The sequence below is a fragment of the Python bivittatus genome, unplaced genomic scaffold (genome assembly GCF_059951505.1).
Source record: "Python bivittatus isolate LINGU-HERP-01145 unplaced genomic scaffold, Pbiv_v1 ctg000350_np1212, whole genome shotgun sequence".
NCBI classification, from domain to species: Eukaryota; Metazoa; Chordata; class Lepidosauria; order Squamata; family Pythonidae; genus Python; species Python bivittatus.
In genome coordinates this window covers 26791817-26814669 of record NW_028277074.1, presented here as the reverse complement: position 1 = coordinate 26814669, position 22853 = coordinate 26791817, and the positions used below count along the sequence as shown (strand labels likewise).

General features: G+C 37.4%; 1 protein-coding gene across 1 annotated transcript in view; it reads right to left on the bottom strand.

Annotated features, from left to right (window-relative positions):
- CFAP47 (cilia and flagella associated protein 47) overlaps positions 1-22853 on the bottom strand; it is a 212668-nt gene that overhangs the window by 135578 nt on the left and 54237 nt on the right. The window contains exons 26-33 of the mRNA XM_088144456.1: positions 18481-18714; positions 17497-17597; positions 16562-16693; positions 11581-11803; positions 9964-10170; positions 8952-9045; positions 8252-8359; positions 2290-2485 (exon numbers count right to left, since the gene is read on the bottom strand). Of these exons, the coding sequence (XP_088000582.1) occupies positions 2290-2485; positions 8252-8359; positions 8952-9045; positions 9964-10170; positions 11581-11803; positions 16562-16693; positions 17497-17597; positions 18481-18714 (1295 nt within the window). The remainder of the gene's footprint in view (positions 1-2289; positions 2486-8251; positions 8360-8951; positions 9046-9963; positions 10171-11580; positions 11804-16561; positions 16694-17496; positions 17598-18480; positions 18715-22853) is intronic.

Below are 22853 nucleotides of genomic sequence, written 5' to 3'. Positions count from 1 at the left end.
ATTTTTGCTAGTAGACCTTGAGGATACAGACAATATTTGTAGAGAAATGAGGATTACTACCTGCTTACTTGACCTGTGCCTTCTGGCTATTAAAATGAGTCAGGATGGGACTGGTTAAAAGAGCAAGACTTTGTCTCTTTGAGTGAGAAATGTTTTTCCCATGTTTAAGGGATACAGATGTAACAGCTCTATTGAGGAATCGATCCCTTGACTGTAAACCTGTGCACATATAGGGCAATGTTAAATATTCCATTTGCTCTAACAGGGGGCATGTGGTATATGTCTGTCTGTTTGTCTATATGCGTACTGTAGTTAATAGCTGGACACCATGGAAATTAACCATATGTTCATATCATTAAATATATTATTACTTCTAAAATGATGAATTTTGTTATTATTTATACATATCTATATTTGAATATTAGTATACAGTACATGATAAATTTGTTGAATGTATTTGAATTACTTGGATTTATTTCTCTAACAAATGAAACTGTATTCTATTATGTAAATGAAACATTTTCTGTTTACTGATATATAGCTAGGTTGACTAGCTTTACCTCTGCTTCAGTGTGTGCTTTTTCAAATCTCGACAATTACTTGTTTTCTGTATGAATATGTAACTAGCAAATCTATTAATTACAATTCCCCATATGTCTTGACTGACAATTACATTTGTGTGCTTTAATAATTAATACAGCTCATCACTTAGAATATTTATCAACTAACAATGCATCAACAGTGGGCTCATGGGTAAACATTATAATGAATTAAAATGTAACCCAATTCAAAAGCATAACTTCGGACATTTTTAATATTTAAAGTAATTAAAGTATTTCAATTCTAAAAGCTTGAAGCAATGCCAAGGCAAGATTAACAAGATACAAAGATGATTCAATATCTTTGAAGTATATGAAATCTAAGTCAGAGCTTCCTCATTTTCATTGATCTCACTAGACACTCAGTGCCAACCTGAATTTGCTTACAAGTTAATACATCTAATTTGAGGGATAAGAAATAACTCAAAGCTTATCTGAAATCTAGCCCTTTAAGTAAAGAAAAAGGTGCATGATCATTTCTTTAGTTTCTTTCTTGCTCTTTTGTACTTATATGTTATATCTATATGTACTTGGCCTATTAACTCTGTATCTATGTATATTAAAGTATCTTAGGCAACTGGAAAATTATGTACTAAAAAATTCCAAATAGCAGGGCTATTAAAAACAATTCAGTGCTATTTGAACTAGCCAATCATAAAGTCAATGCGTTGCATTAAAAGCTATCTACTTTGTAATTTGCTATTATTGTTACTATTATTTTAGAAAATATTATTCTACGTATAGACTTTTTGGACTGATTAAGATCTACTGTATTAGGATGCAGAATAACCTGAGTTACTCATGTTATTCAGAAAATTAGGATGCAGCATAGTTTTCTGAGTAACATGAATAGCAGGTCTTCTGCTTATGCTTGGGCGTCCAGAGAATTTCTTCCAAAATGTTTTTCAAGGCACACATACAGCCATACTACATATATACGTACATATGTATACTATATGTTTGTATCACAAACCATGTAATAAATCTTTAGATGTACAAAAATATATATTTCAAATAATACAATTATAAGAATATTTTGCACTTTATTTTAAATGCTAATTCTCATCTAACTGAAATTCTGCATTGCAACTGCAATCAATACCAAAAAAAATTTGTTCTACCATTTACAGTTACCATATTTTCAATGATGTAATAAACTAATTGGCTACTACGTGCTGTGGTGAGATCACGCACCTCTGCCCCCAACCAGTCACTGATCACAGCCCTTCACAGTAATTTCATCCTGGACTGTTGGCTGGCCTGCCCCTTCGGAAGGGACCTATCACCTTAAAAAATGGTGGATTTCCCCCCCTCCCCAGGTAAGATTGACAAGAATTCTGTCACTTTCCCTTTCTAGCCTATGTCAGTGATAAAATCATGGTCTTTTCTTTTCCCAACCTCCCATCACTAGTCTATCAATGAATGGAAGTTATTAAGGCAAGGGAGAGTCAATAGACAACAGCTTGTAGAAAAAGTGTGTCAGTGGAAATTTTGTTCAGAGAAGAAATTACATTTCTGAAAATGGAACTTTATAATGCAGTATTTGAACAAATTAAATGATATATACCAACCATAAAATTATAAAACTGCCTTAGGAAATTACAGCACTGGTATAAAATAAAATCCTTTCCTGTACAGCAAGGGAAAGAAGTCTACAAACACATTTAACAAATTCAGTGATTTTCCCCACCTTTCTTGCAATTTTTCCACACAATTTTTCTTGACTTCTCAAAATGTCTGTTCATCCAAATAAGAAGAATTCTTTCAGATGAAGAATATATATTACTTGACAAAGGATCAATGCTTATTTCTGGAAGGTGGTGTGCATCTTCTGTGTTGGTCTGACTAACGTCGTCAAGAACAGAGACTCGCTGGAGAATCAGAATCTGAAACAGCAAGCTATATTGCTTCTTACCAATAACCAATTGTACATTTATGTAAAGTCCTACTAAATCAAATTTTATTTTCCAGTCTTTCTATTTATGCAAGAGTTACATTTTATAACTTGTGATGCTATTATAAGAACATTCATGTTTCATATTTACCTTTGCTGAATGCCACACATGGACTTAGGGGTTCTAATCAGTGTTAGAAACAAACTCAAGTAACTATGAATGCTCATGTTTTTAAAAAGAAAATGTCTATTGATTCTTTGTTACAACAGTGGTCTAATATAATGTAAGAACTACATTCATTGAACCTATAATTTTTTCCACTCTTATCCGGGGATAAAAATCCCAGTGACCTCAGTGGTATATATTAGGTAGATAGTCATAAGGTTACACTGTAATACTATTACAGACTGAACCCTGAACATTTGCATTATGTCTAGCAAACTGCATTCCTTCCCTTCCCAGTTATAGCAAACCAAACCTTTATCACTACTTTCAATGTTTCAGTTGAATCACTGGGAGTCAGGTGGCATATAAACAACTATTATTGTTGGCCACACAATCAGCCAGATGTTCAGACTGAATTTGGCATTTTTATCCACTTATCGAGTCCTTTCCAAGGACCTGAGGTAGGCAGATGTTGTTGTTTGATGGTTTGATGGTGTTAAAGATATTGTCACAGGATATAAGCTGTTCCTTTTGCAATTGACTGATGGTGACTTTGTCAATGCCAATGGTGTTCAAGTGGTGCTCCAGATGTTTTGGGATTGCACCTAAGGTGCCTATAACTATTGGTACTGCCATTGCTTTCTTTTGCCATAGTCATCCTACTTTTATTTGCAGGTCTTTATATTTTGTGATTTTCTACAGTTCTTTCTCTTCTAATCTGCTGTCTCCAGGTATTGCAATGTCCACTATCCAGACTTTTTTGTCTTTCTTATCAACAATTGTTAAGTCTGGGGTATTCTGTGCCAGGATGATGATGATGATGATGATGATGATGATGATGATGATGATGATGATGATGATGATATGATGGGAGTCAGAGGGCGGGCCACTCTCGGGGAAGGCGCCCCTGGTGTCTGTTACCAGTGGCATGTTCCAGCCCTCTTTACTCAGACCCAGGCCCCAGATAGCAGTTCCAAGGCAGCCCTGGCTTTCAGCTTCTGCTTTTTAACGCCAGGTCAGTTAACAACAAGGCCCCCCTTATATGTGATCTGATCACCAAGGAGCAAGCAGACCTGGTGTGTATTACCGAGACCTGGTTGGGCCCTAAAGGGGGGTTCCCCTTTTGGAAATTTGCCCAGCTGGGTTTAAAGTTTGGCACAAGCCAAGACCCCAGGGCAGGGGAGGAGGGGTAGCAGTTGTCATCCGGGAATCTCTGTTGGTCTTAAGGGGCCCTGCTCCACAAGTGACCGGCTGTGAGACCCTGTTCCTGAAGTTGGGTTTGCAAGAACAGTTAAGACTGTTGCTACTGTACCAGCCTGCCTCACACTGGACTTGGTTTTCTTGACAGAGCAGTGGCAATGTGATCTGAAGGGAGAATTACATCTGTCCCCCTTGTCATGGTCGGATCACCTCCTGGTGGCCCTGAGATTCTCCTATACTACCCCTCTCCACAGGAAGGCAGGACCCATTCAATTGGTCTGCCCCCAGCAACTGTTGGACCCAATGGGTTTCCAAAGACAGCTGGGTGCTATCACCAATCTGCTGCACAGTCCAGCAGAGGCCCTGGCCGCCACCTGGAATAGGAAGGCAGCCGAGGCCTTGGACAAGATCACGCCTGTGTGACCTCTCTTGACCCATTGAGCCCAATACTCCCCGTGGTTTACAGAGGAGTTGAGGGTTCTGAAAAAGATGAGACATTTAGAGCACCACTGGAGGAAAGCAAGGACTGAATCCAACTGAACACAGGCTAAAGCCAATATTAAGGCCTACCTTGTGTCGGTAAGAGCACCAAAATGTCAACACTTCTCCACTCTTATTGCATCCACAGAATGGTGCCCAGCAGCCCTGTATAAGATCACCCAATATCTTTTGGCTGCACAGAGGAGTTTTCTGGCCATCTGGAGGATAAAATCGTTTGGATACGTTCCCAGTTGGATACCAAGCATGTGGCATGGCCTGTGAAGATGCCTGGGGTATGTACTTACCCTGTTATCTGGGAGCAATTTGATTCTGTAAGACCTGAGGAAGTGGACAGGGTCCTCCGGGCTGTAAATGCCACCACCTGTCAATTAGATCCATGCCTCACCTGGCTGGTTAAGGCAGCTCAGGAGGTGATGTGTGGGTGGGTGGGTCAAGGTGATGATAAATTCATCCTTGAGGGAGGGAATGTTTCCAGTGGCCTTTAAAGACACACTGTTGCACCCCCTCCTCAAGAAACCATCGCTGGATCCCACTGCACTGGACAATTTTTGTCCAGTCTCCCACCTCCCCGTTTTAGGGAAGGTGGTTGAGAAATGATGGCATTGTAGCTCCAGAGGATCCTGGAGGAAACAGATGATCTGGACCCTTTTCAATCAGGTTTCAAGCCCGGATATGGGATAGAAACAGCATTGGTTGCACTTTTGGATAATCTCTGGCAGGAGCGGGATGGAGGTAGTGCATCCATCCTTGCTCTTCTTGACCTCTCAGCAGCTTTAGATACCATCGACCATGGTATCCTTTTGGGTTGGCCTGGGGAGTTGGGGGTGGATGGGACAGTTTTGTGCTGGTTCACCTCCTTCCTCCAGGGCCAGTCCCAATCAATGTTGATAAAGAGTGAGAGGTCCAGCCCACAGCCCCTCCTTTGTGGGGTGCCGCAGGGTTTGGTACTTTCTCCACTCCTTTTTAACATCTACAATGAAACCACTGGGTGAGATCATCCACCACCATGGGATGAGGTATCATCAATACGCAGATAATACCCAGTTATACATCTCCATCCCAGGTGATTTGAGTGATGCTGTGACTACCCTTTCACAGTGCCTGGAGGCTGTGGGGGCCTGGATGGGGAATAACAGGCTTCAGCTGAACCCTGGTAAGACAGAGTGGCTGTGGATTGGGGGCTCCTCCGTGTCCCGAAGTTTAGCATCTTTGGTTCTGGATGGGGTTGCACTGCCCCAGGCAGACCCAGTGCATAATCTGGGGGTCCTCCTGGACTCACAACTCCTGCTGAAAGAGCAGGTGGCAGTCATGGCCAGGAGGGCCTTTGCTCAACTACATGCGGTGCACCAGTTACACCCTTTCCTGGATCGGGAGGCCCTCCACTCAGTCACTCATGCCCTAGTCACCTCCCATACAGACTATTGCAATGCGCTGTACATGGGACTACCCTTGAAGAGTATCCAGAAACTACAGCTGGTTCAAAATGCAGCCACGTGGATGATATTAGGTGCTCCTAGGATGGCACGTTACACCTTTGCTGCGGGAGCTGCATTGGGTGCCAGTTTGCTTCTGGGTCCAATTCAAGGTGTTGATTATCACCTTTAAAGCACTACATGGCACGGCACCAGGTTACCTGAGGGACCATCTCACCCCCATTATATCGACCCATCCCACCAGGTCAAGCAGAGAGGGCCCCATCAGCAAAAGAATGTCAACTGGCAGGGCCCAGAAGGAGGGCCTTCTCTGCCGTGGCCTCTGCCCTATGGAATACCCTCCCCCCAGAGGTGAGGCAGGCCCCTACTCTCTTGATCTTCCAGAAAGCAATTAATACCTAGCTTTGCCAACTTGCATGGGGCAAAAAAAGGGGCAACCAACCCTGGGGGTGGCTAGCACCTTGAAGATGCTCCTGTATGTTAATAATTTTTCTACCAGCAGCACCTTGGAAGATATTATTATTTATTTATTTGTTTGTTTTTTATTGTATTTTTACTGTAGTTTTATACTATTTTTATTGTATTTTAATTATATGTATTTGTTGTTTTTATTGTAAACCGTCCAGAGTCATTCCCTTGTGAGATGGGTGGTGGCTAAATTTTAAATAAATAAATAAATAAATAAATAAATAAATAAATAAATAAATATTATTAAACAGGGCTAGTACTACAGCATTACTGATTCTGAAAGTATTCTCCAAAATAATTTTCCCAGCTCAGTGCCCTAAAATGTGTTGGATTAAAGATTAGGGGTATCCAATCTAAACTGTAGAAATCTGGACAACTGCTAGATAGCAACAAAGAATGTTCTCTGTATCTTTCTGCTGCCATCGAGTGGACATATGAATCAACACATGAAGTGCAGAAATTTCTGTAATTAAGCAAATATTTCTGAAATTATTTAGTACAGTAATATATTATGATAAGTGAGATCTACACCAAAATATTGCAACAAAGTATCCTTCCTAAATGGAGCACTTCTGAGTTAGGATTCCAGCCGGCAATTACCTTCAAAAAGGGTATTCCATTCTTCCTTGCTGGCAACTCTCTTACTCTTTCTTGTTTAGCTCCCAAACAGGCAGTAGTTTTTAGATTTCACCTTTACATTTATATTCAAGCAATTCCCTACTAAAACCTTTGGAAACTAGACCCTTTAATTTTGTGTCCCTAACAAATGGACTAAACTCTACTTCCACTTTTTCCATCATTTACTTTGTATTTTAAAAACAAAGCAAAACAGATTTTTTTGTGGAGTCCTTGGTGCTCTCTGAGCTTGGTTGTTTGCTTGCAGACGTTTCGTTACCCAACTAGGTAACATCATCAGTGTGAGTATGGGTTTTGCTCCCTGTTTATATACAGTAGCTTGCCCTGCCAGTTTTGATGGGGGTGTGGTTTTCTCCTTGGTAGTTCCTTGATTAGGGTATTGTTTTCTGCTTGATTGTTTATCTGGTGTTAATTCCTGCTTATCTGGATGTAAGCTGCTGGAGAGGATGGGTTCTGGTCTTTTTGTTTCCTTAGCATTTTTGGATTTAGCCCTTGGTCTAGGACGCTCACAGTTTGCCAGTTGAAACTATGGTTGAGTCTGTCCATGCGTTGTGAGATTAAGGAGTTTTCATTGTGTCTTCTGCCTGTCTGTCCTACATAATGGCTATTACTGTCCTTATACTGTATGTTGTAGATGACTCTTGTTTTTTCTTCTACTGGGTCTTTTGGTTTACTTAAGATGCTTTGGAGGGCTTTAGTTGGTTTTTGTGCCATGGTGATGCCATATGGTTGTAATAGTTTTTGGTTATTTCTGATAGGTTTTTGATGTATGATAGTGTTTCATAGTTTGTGCTGGTTGTGCTGTAGTGGGCTGAATGGTCAGGCACATTCTGATAAAGTTGCATGGGTATCCATTTTGTTGGAAGTTGTTGTATAGACAGTCTGTTTCCTTTTTCTGGTGTTCTGGGTCACTGTAGTGTATTTGTGCTCATCTGAATAATGTTCTTACACAGTTCCTCTTGTGGGAGACGTTTGGGTTTTTTTAGACAGGTTGTCTTCTTTCAATCTTTCAGAGAATTCACTAAGGCTTGCAAGTGTCCAGATTCAGTCTGCTTTTTTCCTTTTTAACCACAGAATCCCTTCTAAGCTGTCCAATCAATTTAGGATTGATGAATATGATAATATGAAGGTAATTTTCTAGCCATGATTTGTGCTATATGTGGCTTGCCCTTACATCCTAATGTATAGACACTGTGTCTCCCAAAAAGGCTTTGGCATCATGAAAATGCACCCATTAAATTTGTACATACAAAAAAAGTAGTAATGCTTTATCTATTTTGCATTATCATAATTGCTGCTAACACAAGCAATAGTTTTACATTATGTCAATCAAGCTTAGACATATTCATCTCACCTTGTATATTTGAAGTAGCACATCTGTCCAGGCTCGCTTACTCATAGCCTCAAAGATAGAGTCATCCAAAATGTAAATATAACTGTCAACTTGATCAGATTTTTTAATCTTTAAATAAAGATGAAACAATTCTGTTTTACATTTTGGTTTTCTTTTATCTTATACAACAATGAGCTTTTAATATTAACTATCCATCTGAAATATAATTATTATAGATTAAGTTGTTCTGCATATTCTGGTGACATTCAATTTTAATAAAGTAGTAGTAGTAGTAGTAGTAGTAGTAATAGTAATAAATCTGTGGATGCAGAAAATACTGTGCCTAATGTTCTATATGGGACTATAAAAGTGGTATTGCAGTCATACCCACATTTATTTGTTAACTGGATCTACTTTCAAATATGCTTCAGGTTAATAGATTGCTATTTAGGAAAGAGAAAATCTCATGTATTTTCAGCAGACAGCCTTATACAAATCTGTACATTTCCTTCCTCATGTAGGTTTCATTGAAGCACTACATTCTGGCCATCACTTGTAAATAACTCACAACAAAAATAAAAAGCGGTAGCTATACAGTAGAAAATTTAAAAATTATACTATTAGTTATATTCATACCACCAAGGAAAAGATCCTTTTTAATTATATTATTATTATACTAAGTTTAAGATTGAAAAATACGAAGTTCGGCTAGATAAATTACCGTCAACATAAGCTGTAAATGGGTCCATATTGTATAATCTTCAAAGTCAAGAAGAAACTGAGGCATAATGTGGGAAAGAGATGCTCCTTGACTCCTAATATCAACATCCAAACAAAATGAAAAAAAATTAGAAACAATGTAAAATATTGGAAAAGAATGACCCTTTCTTCAACTTCCTGTGAATGCACTAACTTCACGGGTTTTTTTCCATAGCCATAAGTATGAAATATGATAAACATGACATTCTCCAAAAGAGATGCTAAACATATGATTTCTTCCCACAAGAACATTTATCCCTCTTGAGCAGAGGAGTAGCCTGTTGCAGGATTTCATAACCACAGAATAGGAGTCCTGAGAATACTTGGGAATAAAAACCATTGAACTCAATAGGATTTTCTATAGGATAAGTATGTGCCATTTTCTTTTCTTCTCGTTTCCATCCTGAATTGTACTTCCCTTTCTCATCTCTTCCCAGTTCAGTCCTCTCTCCCCTCAATTTATCATCAACTTCCTATTTACTGCAAAGGAAGGAAGGAAGGAAGGAAGGAAGGAAGGAAGGAAGGAAGGAAGGAAGGAAGGAAGGAAGGAAGGAAGGAAGGAAGGAAGGAAGGAAGGAAGGAAGGAAGGAAGGAAGGAAGGAAGGAAGGAAGGAAGGAAGGAAGGAAGGAAGGAAGGATATACAGTATGTACTTCCATATGTTTTATTAATTTTACAAATTAGATAATTAACATTATTTGCCTGTGAAATAAGTTAACAACTTTTAATTGAATTAATATTAATTTTATATTTTTGTCCTTACCTTGCCCATTTATGGAGTGTGGCCTCTGGCCAGTGTGTCTATACAAAGATATATATATGTCTTTTTTTTTTTTTTTTAGTTCAATCTCAAAATTAATATCATTTCTTTTTGGGAAGATCCAGTATGATATTAGCACTTCAGTGAAAAATGTATTGATCTGGAAAAGTTTTGAAACTATATGCAACTTATACTAGTATTTTCAAAGCACATACTTGAGAAAAGTGATCATTGTAGAATGTTGCCAGTGAAGTTGCACCACTCGCTGGATGGGATCAAAAGGCAAAGCTTGACTTGAACTAATTCCAGGCAATAATTGTCCACTTAAATGAAGCAACATGTCATAAATTGTCTTGATATCCTTGCTAAGATTTAGTTTAAGTTTTTCATCTGATGAAGTCATTTGAATTTTACAAATATCACTAGACAGAGAATAGAAATAAATCCATTTTATTACTAAAAACAAGATAATATTAAAGAACCTCCTAGTGGATAACTTATTATTTTTGTTGTATTTATGATGGTTGGTCACACAGTCAGCCAGATGTTTAGACTGGATTTGGGATTTTATGTACCTATTGAGTCCTTCCTAAGGACCTGGGATAGGCAGATGTTGTTTGATGGTGTTAAAGGTATCATCACAGGATATAAGTTGTTCCAAGTAAAGCTGCCTTTTGCAATTGACTGATGGTGATTTTGTCAATACCGATGATGTTCAAGTGGTGCTCCAGACATTTTGGGATTGCACCTAAGGCACCTATAACTATTGGTATGATCTTTGCTTTCTTTTGCCATATTTGTTCTACTACTATTTGTAGGTAGCTCACAACAACTAAAACAAGAAAAATACATTTTATGACAAATAATAAATAAAAGATGGCGAGAACAAGCCCAACAAGAAGGAAGCAAGGGTGCTTCACTCTCCCTTGCCAAAGGCCTGTGCAAAAAGGCAGGTCTTCAAGGCCATTCTAAACAATTGGGGGGGAGGCATGCAGATCTCGAGGGGGGAGGCATTCCAGAGGGTGGGTGCTGCTACAGAGAAGGCACATTTCTGGGGTCCTGATACATGACATTTTTTAAATGAAGGAAATAAATGAATGTTTTGAAGTAGCTTTTCTGCTGTATCAGCTGCTTCAAATATAAAAAATGACAGTAAGCATAATTTATGTACCTGTGTATATATAACATGAAACACATTTGACATTACTGTTTTTAATATTATACTTCCTTAGAAGAACTAATTATAAATGTGAACAGAAAAAAAATAGCATTTGCCACTGCATTTTTTACAGAGTCACTGATACACGTATCAGAGTTCTATTTTAGATGTACTGGGAAACAGACAATTTTAAATACCTAATTCCATCAACATCATGGTGTTACAAAAGTTCAAACCAAGATAAGAGTACTCTGTTAGAATTAAATATTTTAACAGAAACTTTAGCAAATGAGGAAGACATGGATGCATCCTACTTCAGTAAAATTTTACTCCAGAGAAGCACAGCATTAAAATGAAAATAAAAATATGGTTCATTGGCCAAGTTTTAATATAATTAAATATGATGGACAATAATATTTTATTCTTTTTTTAAAAGATACATTATGAATGGTATACTGTGTATAGCCAGATCAAGTCATGCATAAAAATATGTCCCTTTCTAACTATTAATTAGGTGGATATTTTAACTTTTTAAATTTATTTACAACTATAACTATGTATATTGCGGCTGCTTCCTCCAACTCCCCCATGCATACTAAACTATTTCCTAAGTTTAATAAAGCATTCATTTTTAGAAAAACGTTGTCTATGATAACAATTTGTTTGCTCTTACCGTCTTAGAGAATATGGAATTGAAATTGGATTTGGTCCTTTAGACCAACCGAAAAGAGTAAACCAGTTCTGAACTGCCGTTATAATTTTCTGGAAAAAGACATATTCTGCTGTGTCTTCTGCAGGAAAAACTAATCCATCAAATGTATTCTTCCTAGCCCATTCACTTTGGCTGACAGACTCCCTCTTCTTTATCTTTTCGTTTTCAAGGATTTTTTCCAGTTCTGCATAAAAATATAGTAACTTAGTTATCATTGCACAACCCTCTAGCAAACAATTAAACATATTTTTTTTAGTTACTCAACATTAATTTTTTGCTGAAAAAAAAATCAAACACTTCAGGTATGTCCAAACATTTGTGATTACTGATCCACTAATCAGTAATTTATCTAATTCTTACTATGAAAATATAATTAGTTATCCAATAAAACAAAATTCACAACTTTATATTGGATAAGTTAGACTGACTATGAATGTGTCATTATTTCTCAGTACAGTCGTGAAATTGATAGTGAACTGAATCATTTGTATAAATGGGTTCTATGAAATTGAATTATTATACAGGTATATATAAAAAAATCAAAATTGATAATGGTGCTGAATGTTTAAAAGTATACCTTTATTTTTAGTAAGTAATCTAAACATTACTCCAAAAGATTTTATTGAAGAAATGACAAATGTAGAACAAATTTTATCTGACAAGATAGAGACGGTATTGAAAGTAGATTTACAATTAACAGGCCAAGAGAATGACTTGGAAAAGGATGTTTCATTGGATCTGCAAAAGAAATTGGCTGTTTTAAAATTCAAAAAGGAAATACAAATGATAAACCAAGAGAGTGACCTGGACAATTTTTTCTTATTGGATTTACAAAAGAGGCTTTTTAAAGCCTTAAAGAACTCTGTGTGATGGGACAAAGAAGAAATTAAGAGAAATAAAATCCTATGACAATATTTGAACGAGCTAAAGATTAAGACTGTTAGAAGTAAAAGGAAGGAATATAAAGTTGGTTTATTTGATCAAGGTTAAAGGAAGACAGATTACTTCTGGTAACCCTTTGTGGACTTTCTGCTGACACCAGGACTGAAGAGATGATGCTTTATGGATTTGTCTATAGATAAAGAATGGGATATGGGATGAAGATATAATTGTTTATAACCTTAGAGGATGTAATGGTATGTGGGAATGACCTTGAGGGACGAGGGGAAGAGATGCTGCCTAGGGAACAATTTGATAAAAAGGGGAAGAGCCCACAGCTGAATAACGGGCAAAGAAAGAAACTTAAAAAGGATCCACCCTAACGTATCAGGCTGTTAAAAGTGACGGCGAGAGATTTGTATTTTCAGGCTTGCAAGATTCTGTTAATGTAGCCTTACAATAAAATAAAATTAGCTCATCTGGTCGAGTTTCCTGTCTGGTTTACCTGGGAGGACTGACAGAGGGGATGGAGGGTCATTAAACTTGTTTACACTTGTTGTGATGAAGGTTCAAAGTACCTTCTTTATATTTTTTTCTTTATTATATTCTTACTTTTTTCTTTCTTCTCTCTCTCTTTCCTTTAACTTGCACCTTTTATTTTTTCTCTTCTCTTCTCTTTCTTTAAGTTTAGTTTGTATTAGATGTTACTGTTATATTCAATATTCTTAATAAAATTATATTTTTTTTAAAAAAAATAATTCCACTGTATCAGATTTAGGGTCTACTTAGCCTAGTATTCTATTCCCAATGACCAGCTAATTATGCTGAAAAATTTCATAAAGAGAAATGAAGGCTTGATGGCCTTTTCTCCTGTGACCTCTCAGAAATTAGTATTTATTGATGCAGTGTCTTTAAACCTGAAAATTTAGTCATTTATTTATGTACTGTGATTTATATCCCACTCTAATCCAGCACATACTGAGCAACCCCTATAAAAATGTCCAGCCAAGTGTACATGGGGTAGCATGATTTTTCATCTTATCCCCAAGAGCCTTGTTTTAATGTCTTATTTGGGGGCGGGGGGAGGTTGTGATATAATTACCTAGAAGTAGGCTGTTTCAGAGGCTAGGGCTAGTTATCATAGGCTATGCTTGTTGATAATCTTACCTGAAAAAAAGGTTTTGATTGAAAATATGTGTGGATTTTCTAGATTAGTGCTTGATATAGAAACCTGATGGATGAACATTACTATGTTGAAATGAAGTCTGGGTAATGTAGCAATATTTCAATCAGTTTGGATCTTCAGCTGGTATCAGGATTCCCACTGATCCTTCACTATGAAGTATTCTTAGATTAGTGAATGGCCTAGCAACTTGTTTGTTGCCAGAAGATCTTTTGCACAAAATTCCAACTTTGATATTTTATGAAATATTCTGATCTAGCTATGATGAACCATATCTTAATCGTCTTATTATAATTTTACACTGGTCTCCCTTTGAAACTATTACAAAAAGCAACTAAGCTTTTTAATGGATTCTTTTTTTTTAATTTGTATCAGTTCAACTGGCTGACTAATAATTCCCAAGCACAGTTCAGAGAACTGGTTTTGAATTAAACAAACCAGATGGCACCTGAAGAGTACTTTCCTCCATATAATTCTGATCAAGGGCAGAGATCTTCCACAGAAACCATTTTCATTGTTCTTCCAGATATTAATATTAATAAGACATAACATGACAACTGTTATTTTCAGTGTAATTTTTAACATCCATAGCATAGAATTAAATCATTTTATTTTTACCTTGCAATTGAAGGCCAACAACTTTTTAAAAAGAATAAAAGCATCATAAAGGAGAAGAAATTCAGATTGTTCTTTTATCTTTTTTATTGCTTGATATTTGTTATAAACTACACTGTGATATTTATACCACAAAAGCAAAATATATTAAATAAATACAAACTAATATTTATCTCACTGCCACTTCACACTGAATGACATCTTCACTGCTCTACCACCATGACCAAAATCTTTATTCTTGGGCAGTCACTGGCAATGAAGAGCATACTAGTACATATATGATTAAAACTGGTTGCTATTTAACAAATTGGCTCTCCATTCACTCTGCTTGGGGTTATCTTCAGCAACTATTTGCATCATGCAATATCACCAATTTATATACAGTAGACTCTTGCTTATCTGACATAAATGGGGTGGCAGAACGTTGGATAAGCGAAAATATCGGATAACACACAGTAACGATTGAGTACAGTAAAAAAAAAAAAAAAGAAACCGATCTACTGCGCCTGTTGCAATTGATTTTTGTGTTGCGGTGCCGCACTGTCAGGAGCAACAAGAAAGTGTACACTCATGCTCGCAAACAAGCGGCACACTTTTCTCATCGCCGATTTATGCATGTTGTGTTTTTTTTAGGGGCGTCGGATAAGACGGAATGTCGGATAAGCGAAGGTTGGTTAAACAAGATTCTACTGTACTTGGTAATCACGTACAAATTCAGAATCAGTGTGGTATTATGTGGGGTATGGGGTTGAGGGTCATACTACACTAAAATCTCCACACAGCTATGAAGTTTACTGGATGATCTTACTTCATTCACTATCAGTTAATCAAATCTATTCTGAAGAAGACAAAAGAATTATGCATGGTGCTTTGAGCTCCATGGAGATATAGAGGGATATAAATACAAAAACACATAAATACTACTAATTCACTATTTATTCTTCATTCTAGGTAATTTATGAATAAAGTAAATAATCATTCTCAATAGAGATCTTCCCAGTAGAAGGGAACTCCATTCCTGATTTCCACCTAGTGTGAGAATTCTCTTTTTATTTTTACTTTTCATTTCTGGATCTTAATTCAATTATCAGCCTCTAAGAAGACCTGTCCTTAAATCTACTTTTTTTTAAAAAAAATCAGATTTAGGCTCAATAAGCCAGGATATACATACACTCTATGTACCTATATTCAGTCCTTTTGCTGCAGTCCCTTTTTTATATAAGTAGTAAAACAAATCATAAAGTTAAGGTCAGTTTTATTGTTAATAGATTTAGATCATTTGAAATGCTAGCTTTTGATCATGCAGTTCAGAAATAATAGAAGACTGGTTAACTGTGGCATCCAGCTTTCTTCCTAATTTGTATGTCCAAAGTAACAGCAAACAAGTGATGCATGCTTAGAAATATAATATAAATACAATATAGTTTTTATTTAAGTCTTATAGAATTCCAGAAGGTTGGTTATACAGGATTTCTCTTAACCAATGCCATGCTAATTCTTCCTCAAATCCAGTTCTTTTATAAACTGAGTAATTCTTGTCTTCTTGTTTTCTACTAATTTATTCAGTATGTATTTTAGAATAACTACACTGTACAATCTCAAATGGACCAGCTGATTTATTAATTTTTATCAATTAACCACAGAATTTCATCTCTTCTCACTTTTATTTTCCTTAATTGTATCATCTACTTATCAAACATTTTGTTTACTTTAAGCTACAGTGTATATGCAATATATAATAAGAAAATATTATAAATAGTTATGCATTTTGTGATTCAAGTCCAACTCTGCATAACTCAATAACAGAACATCAGTAAGGAGTATGTTTGTTTCTCATTCACTCTTTACGAGAAAAAAAGTTTCCATTATATCAAAAGATTATTTATTTACTTACTTACTCACTTACTTACTTACTTATTTATTTTGGCATATCCATTTTATTTTGGTGTAGCAGAATTCAAAGTACTCATTAAAAAGTTATATAGCATCTAGTTCCAAAGATGGAACTATTTGATATTGGTGCCTAAGTATGTATTTGAAACTTGATTCCAGGAACAAGCCTAAGCAAATTAAAATCTGATTAATTAACTTTTCTTTGCTGTATAAATGGGGCCTCCCAAATAGATATCCCACAACAAGCGTGCTAATTATAGCCAGCTGCAAGTCTCAGAAAGGAGCATAGAATTTAGTATCTCCAGATAACTCTTGAGAAGCTCAACCATATTTCTTAATCTCTTCATTATAGAGATCATTTGTAAATTATACCTGCAACAGAAGTTTCATAAGCAGAGTTGGTAACTGGATCGAAAGTACTGGAAGAAGATTGTGAACATGTTCCAGGAATGTAACACGGATGCTGCAAAGTATCTCCAGTGCTGTAAATTATTTTACTAGAATCTAAGTATGATGAAAACACACACAAAAGCCATCATGTAGGGTTCAGTTCACTATCCTAAATTATTACATTCTAAAATGTTTAGCTGTATATTATGTACAAATATATCATGAATTCAAACTAACATAAGCTAATGATAATCACATTCATGGCAAATTCTTAGCATCTAAGCATGTTTGGGAAGAAAAGAGTTTTACATGTTAAGGAAATTATTTGGAGATTGCTGTAAACCACTTTGAGGTTTTGAAAGTAAGAATATAAATGTTCTTAAATAAAAAATAAGAAAAAAGAACTATTTCAATTAGTGAAAATTCATTAAATACTACAATGCTAAAGCACTAGCCTGTAATTAGCAATGAAACACAATTATTAAGATACGTCAACATTCCTCTAATTTAATCAACAAACTATTAATCCTTATTTTATATTTCTGAATTACATTTTAGCATTTTAGAAAACTTAGATTAGGCAATTATTTTTAAAACTAGAAAGCTAATCTTAATATCCCTTCTAAACTTCATGTACATAATTTATTCCTCATTTCATCCCACTGTTTCATGTCTATCAACCTCTATTTTAGCATTCTCAATCATTTATTATTCTTCAAATGTACTTTTACAAATTTTAGTGTGTACAGTACTCTCTCACCAGTCCAAGCATCAGGGTGTACGTGTGTAAAATCTAAGGACTTTTGGTGATCCACAACAACAACAAAAACAGAATCGTGATACGGCATATTCAATCTGTCAAATATTTGAAGTAATACTAATCAGAATAATGTATAAACAGATCAGAATCTGCTCACCACTTTCCAAGACAATTTGTTGGTCAGTAAGGTGGCAGGCCAAGTAGGGATACACTGTAAGAAGACAATTCTCTGCTGTGGCAGCCACCTGAAGTGAGAATCTAAAAATAAAGTAACTTTCATTAAAAATATAGTTGAATATTTCCTAGCCATTAGCAGAATTATACAATTAAATTCTCAGTTTCTTCACTGCCCTAGCCTCCATGCAAAACTGCATACACTATATTATATATACCAAAATGCTTGCAAGTAAATAAAAAATGCTTGTCTCCAGTACTTTTACAACAGATTGTCATTCTGGAGGGAGGAGAACTGTTCACTGTGGAACATAAAGTTATTAGGGGATTGTAAATCAACCGAATAGCTGGAAGCTGGGAAACCAAAACTGCTTTTCACTGTATTTTTAAGTTAAATATTTTTTTAAAAAACTGGAATACTATGTAGCACTGCCTCTTTTGATCAAATCTCTTTCAAATATGTGTATCTCCCCCATGATACTGATTTCCTTGTAATAACAACTACAGCTACAGTTCAATTTCTGTATACCAATAACAGTGACAAATCTTGACAATCTTATATTTACTTTTTGATCCTGGATATCCTTAATGGTAAAGGTTTATTACAATAATCATTCAATTCAAAGCTCAAATGGAGTTTCTACATAGGCCACCATCGCCAGTTCATTTATAATTCAGGCCTGTTATATCATAGGAGAGAATGAATAATTCCCCTCGTGTATTATACGCTAATTTTTGAACACAGAATCCATGGCAGATGGTAAATGCTGACACTTTTCTAAAGAAAGTAATATTATACCATTTCTTTTGTACTAGCCAATAATTGTTAGTATTTTAGCAATAAAATATGGGTACATAAAACATTTCAAATTATGCATGTAATATCATATAGAGATAGGTAAAAGCATGTTGAGGCCTGTCAATGTCTTAAGTTACTTCAGTATTTAAAAAGCTATATTGTAGCTACCTGTTTCTTTCTCCATCAACAAAGAATAAATTCTTCAAAAAAGACAATGGCTTTGAAGAAATGAAATTGACACGGCAAGTGAATCCAATACTGTTTCCTTCTGGTGTTATTTCAATCCTATTGCCCTCCGGAAAGTCCACAGTCAAGGGATGAGTCTGCTGAGCACTGGTACCATCACTACCATCATAATTTCCAGAGTCAAGTTCTGGAATTTCAACTTGTAAAACTGATGGCCTATTAAAACCAAGGCAGTAAGACATGAAATTTCAAAATAACAAGACTTAAAAATAGTAGTTTTCAGAAGAAAAACATACAGTAAAATGTAAGTTATCAACTAAGGATGCTGTGTTAAAATAGCTAGATCTAAAGGAAAGTTACTGAAGGTTGTATTTAACTTGATGCATTTTTAATTATACGTTCATATTTCTAACTTCCTAAGCAGTAAAATATAAAGTGAAATAGCCTACATGGTACAATAAAATAATGTTAATTTTCTTTTGTTGGGTCCAAATGCCAATTATCTTAAATTAGTTTGGAATTCTATTCAATGTTTGGCCCAAAGAACAACTTTTGATGCGGTCAAGGTCTTGAATCATATTCAGTGGGTATGTTTTCCTCCTTTCTGAATGGTGCGATTCCATATGCTTTAAGAAACTTAGGTTCAAAGTCTGAAAAAGCATGCAAAATGAGCTGAATCGTTCTTTGAATCTGTGTTGCCAATATCTGAGGAATAAAGTAATTGACCTAAATATATAGAAACAGAAAAGAAATATATAGGGCCAGGTTATTGGAAGGATCACCTATCTCCCATGGTTTCTACCCTTCCGAGTAAGATCAGGCAGAATTGGATCACTTTGGGTCCCCTGAATCAAACAATGCCATCCATCAGGACCCAGGAAGTATGCCTTCTCTGACATGGTTCCTGCCCTTTGGAATATCCCCACCACAATTAGAGATCCATCTGGTTTCCACCATGATGATATTCTGGAAGCCTTTAAAAACTTGGCTGTTCTCCCTGATGGTTATGTTTTATGTTATAGGGAGTGCGTTTGTCCACACACAGAATTTCTTTTTTATTGTTTTCCATTTTTTAAGGTAAGCCACCTAGAGATGTTCTGGATTTGGGTGGCATCTAAATCTGATAAATAAATCAGTGTAATTTAGTGAATATACTGTAAGCAACCCAGGTCATTTTCCTTGCATTTCCACCAAGGCAAATTTAGATTCAGTACTGTGATTGAAATAGAAGATAAGAATGGCACTGACAGTCTGTCATAGATTTTAATATAGTTGTTTATTTGTCCTTAAGGAAAATACTAAGACACTAATAATATACGTACTGCTAAATCGAATGCTTTAAGCATTATGAAATGTCAAATGAAGACAACTGACAATGCTTAGTAGAAAATAATTAACGATGTGGCAAAGTGAAATAAGAAAAAATGGAGACAGTATTAAGAGAAGCCAAACCTCAACCATGTTTTATACTTGTTTCAGATTTCGCACTCCAGCTCCTTGGTCTCAGCCCCTGTACCCAGGCAGCAGACTCTCAGAGGCCATGGCTTCTGGCTGCAGCTCTTAAATGCCAGGTTAGTCTGTAATAAGGCCTCCCTCATCTGCAATTTGATTGTGGATGAGAGGGCCAACTTGGCATGTATTACCGAGACCTGGCTGGGCCAGTAAAGGGGAGTGGCCCTTTTGGAGATTTCCGCAGTCAGGTTTCAGGTGTGGCACCAGATGAAAACACAGGGCATGGATAGTGGTGTGGCGATTGTCATACAAAAATCGCTTACAGCTTTCAAGGGTGCTGCCCTGCAAGTCACTGGATATGAGGCCATGTTAAGTTGGCCTCTAGGGATCAGTTGGGATAGTTGCTGTTATACCAGCTTCACTGCTGTGTAGCAACTTCCCTGCCTCAGCTCCTGGACTCCAATTCTGGGTTGGCAATGGAGTTCCCCGGTCTTATGGTCTTGGGGGACTTCAATCTGCCCTCCCTGGGAGGTGGGTCTGAGGCAGCTCAGTTCATGGCCACCATGATGGCCATGGGCATCTATCCCAGTCATCTAGAGCCCAACACAGGACAATGGTCACACCGGATCTGGTGTTCTTGTTGGAGCAGTGGCTATGTCATCTGCAACTGGGGGAGCTTTTGGTGTCCCCCTTGTCATGGTCAGATCATGCCTTGATTCCATGGGATTCTCTGGCCCCACTATCCTCTGCAGGGAGGCTGGACCCATTAGATTGGTCCACCCCAAGTGACTGATGGACCCAGATGGGTTTCAGAGGGAGCTGGGGGCTGTTGCAGCTGATCTGCTGCATCGTCTATCCAAAGCCTTGGTTGCCATTTGGAATAAGGGGGCAGTTGAGGCATTGGATCAGATCTTGTCCATGCGACCTCTCCCCTCTCAGGGATGACATCACTTCTCATGATTTATGGAGGGGCTGAGGGAGATGAAGCAGGAAAAGAGACCTCTGGATCATCGCTGGTGCTCAACTAAGGACAAACTTGACCAAACACAGGATAAAGCTGCTATTAAGGCCTACCTTGTGGCTTTAAGGGTGGTGAAGTGGCAATACTCCACCCTTATTGTGTCCACAGATTGCTGCCCTCAGTCCTGTTTTGGGTGACACGAGCCCTCTTGGGTAAAGGGGGCCTGGGGAACTTTTTGCAGGGACCTGCAGAGGAATTTGTTCAGCATCTGTCCAATATTGCTTGGATTTGTTTGCAGTTGGATGCTAGCCTTGTTGCAGGTCCAGAGGAGGGGGCTAGGATGGAGTCTTGCCCAGTTATCAGGGAATGCTTTGAACCTGCTGGATTTGAGGAAGTGAGGTTCTAGGACTACGCCATATTTGGTACTGGATGGGGTTGCACTGCCACAAACAGATTCTGTGCGCAATTTGGGGGCCTCCTGGACTCATGACTCCTGCTCACTGTACAGGTGGCAGTAATGGCTAGGAGGGCCTTTATGGTCAACTTTGTATTGTATGCCAATTGCAGCCATTCCTAGATTGAGAGGCCCTACTCACGGTCACTCATGCCCTGGTCACCTCTCGGTTGGACTATTGTAATAAGCTCTACATAGGGCTGCCCTTGAAGCCTATCTGGAAACTTCAGCTGGTGCAAAATGCAACAGTGCAAGCAGTTATTTGTGCTTCTGGTAGAATGCACATGGCACCTCTGCTTCACAGGCTGCGTTGGTTACCAGTTTGTTTCCAGGTCCAATTCAAGGTGCTGCTGTTGACCTTTAAAGCCCTGCATGGCATGGGAACAGGTTACTTAAGGGACCGCCTCTTCCCAATTACATCTGCCCATCCCACCAGACCCAGCAGAAAGGGCACGTTACGGGTTCTGTCATCGAGGGAGCTACATTTAGCAGGCCCTAGAAGGCAGGTCTTTTCTGCTATGGTGCCCACATCATGGAATATTCTATCCCCTGAGATGAGATTGGCTCCATCACTTCTCATCTTCCGCAGGTCCCTCAAGATCTGCTTGTGCCATCAGGCCTGGGGACCCCAGGGGACTGGTGAATAGTGAGATGGCTCCATTATTATTAACTTCCCTTCACGTACTATTTCTTTGTCTTAGCTTTGTTTTTTATAGTTTTTAATGCTTTTAATAATAGTAATGATAACTGTTTTAGGTATTTATTAATTATTTTAGCTTTGTTGTATGCCACCCAGAGTCACTTGTGAGATGGGCAGCTATATAAATTGGACAAACAAACAAATGTATTTTATCACATCAATAATACTTCTTTACAAAGGAGTCAGAAAGGCAATAAGCTTAACAAAAAAATGTTGCATTGGACAGCCTAGAATTCCCTAAAAGATGTTTCTTTGCTTCATTGACCCAAGAAGGTAATTATGTTTCCAGAATGTCATCTGGGGACGCTATTATTCACTAAAGACCCAACAATTAATCACAAGTCTTGAAGATGCCATAGCGTTTGTAAGATGCCTACATAATCACATCCTTTATACCTTATGAAATAAGGTATATGGGTTTGGGGCTGCCTGTGCGTGCTGGTGGTAGAGTGGGAAGGGAATTTGTAGCAGCTGAGGATCCACTCTACTGTGCAGCTGATGAAACTTACACAACACAATAATAGACCTATGGATTCTTCAAAAAGAGTTTTAACACACCAAGTGTCCCTTCTGGGTATACCTAACTATTCTCTAAAAAAGCATTAACATGTCAATACTGTGCTGCAGTTTTGGTTATACCAAAGGTTACTGGCCACTATCGTTGGCAGTATACAAGCAGGAGACCTTAACTATTTAGTTGACATCACCTGCCCATCATACTGCAGAACTTTCTTTTTAGCCTGCCTTAATTTCTTGCTCTTTGCATTACTAGAAGAAAGATATAACAA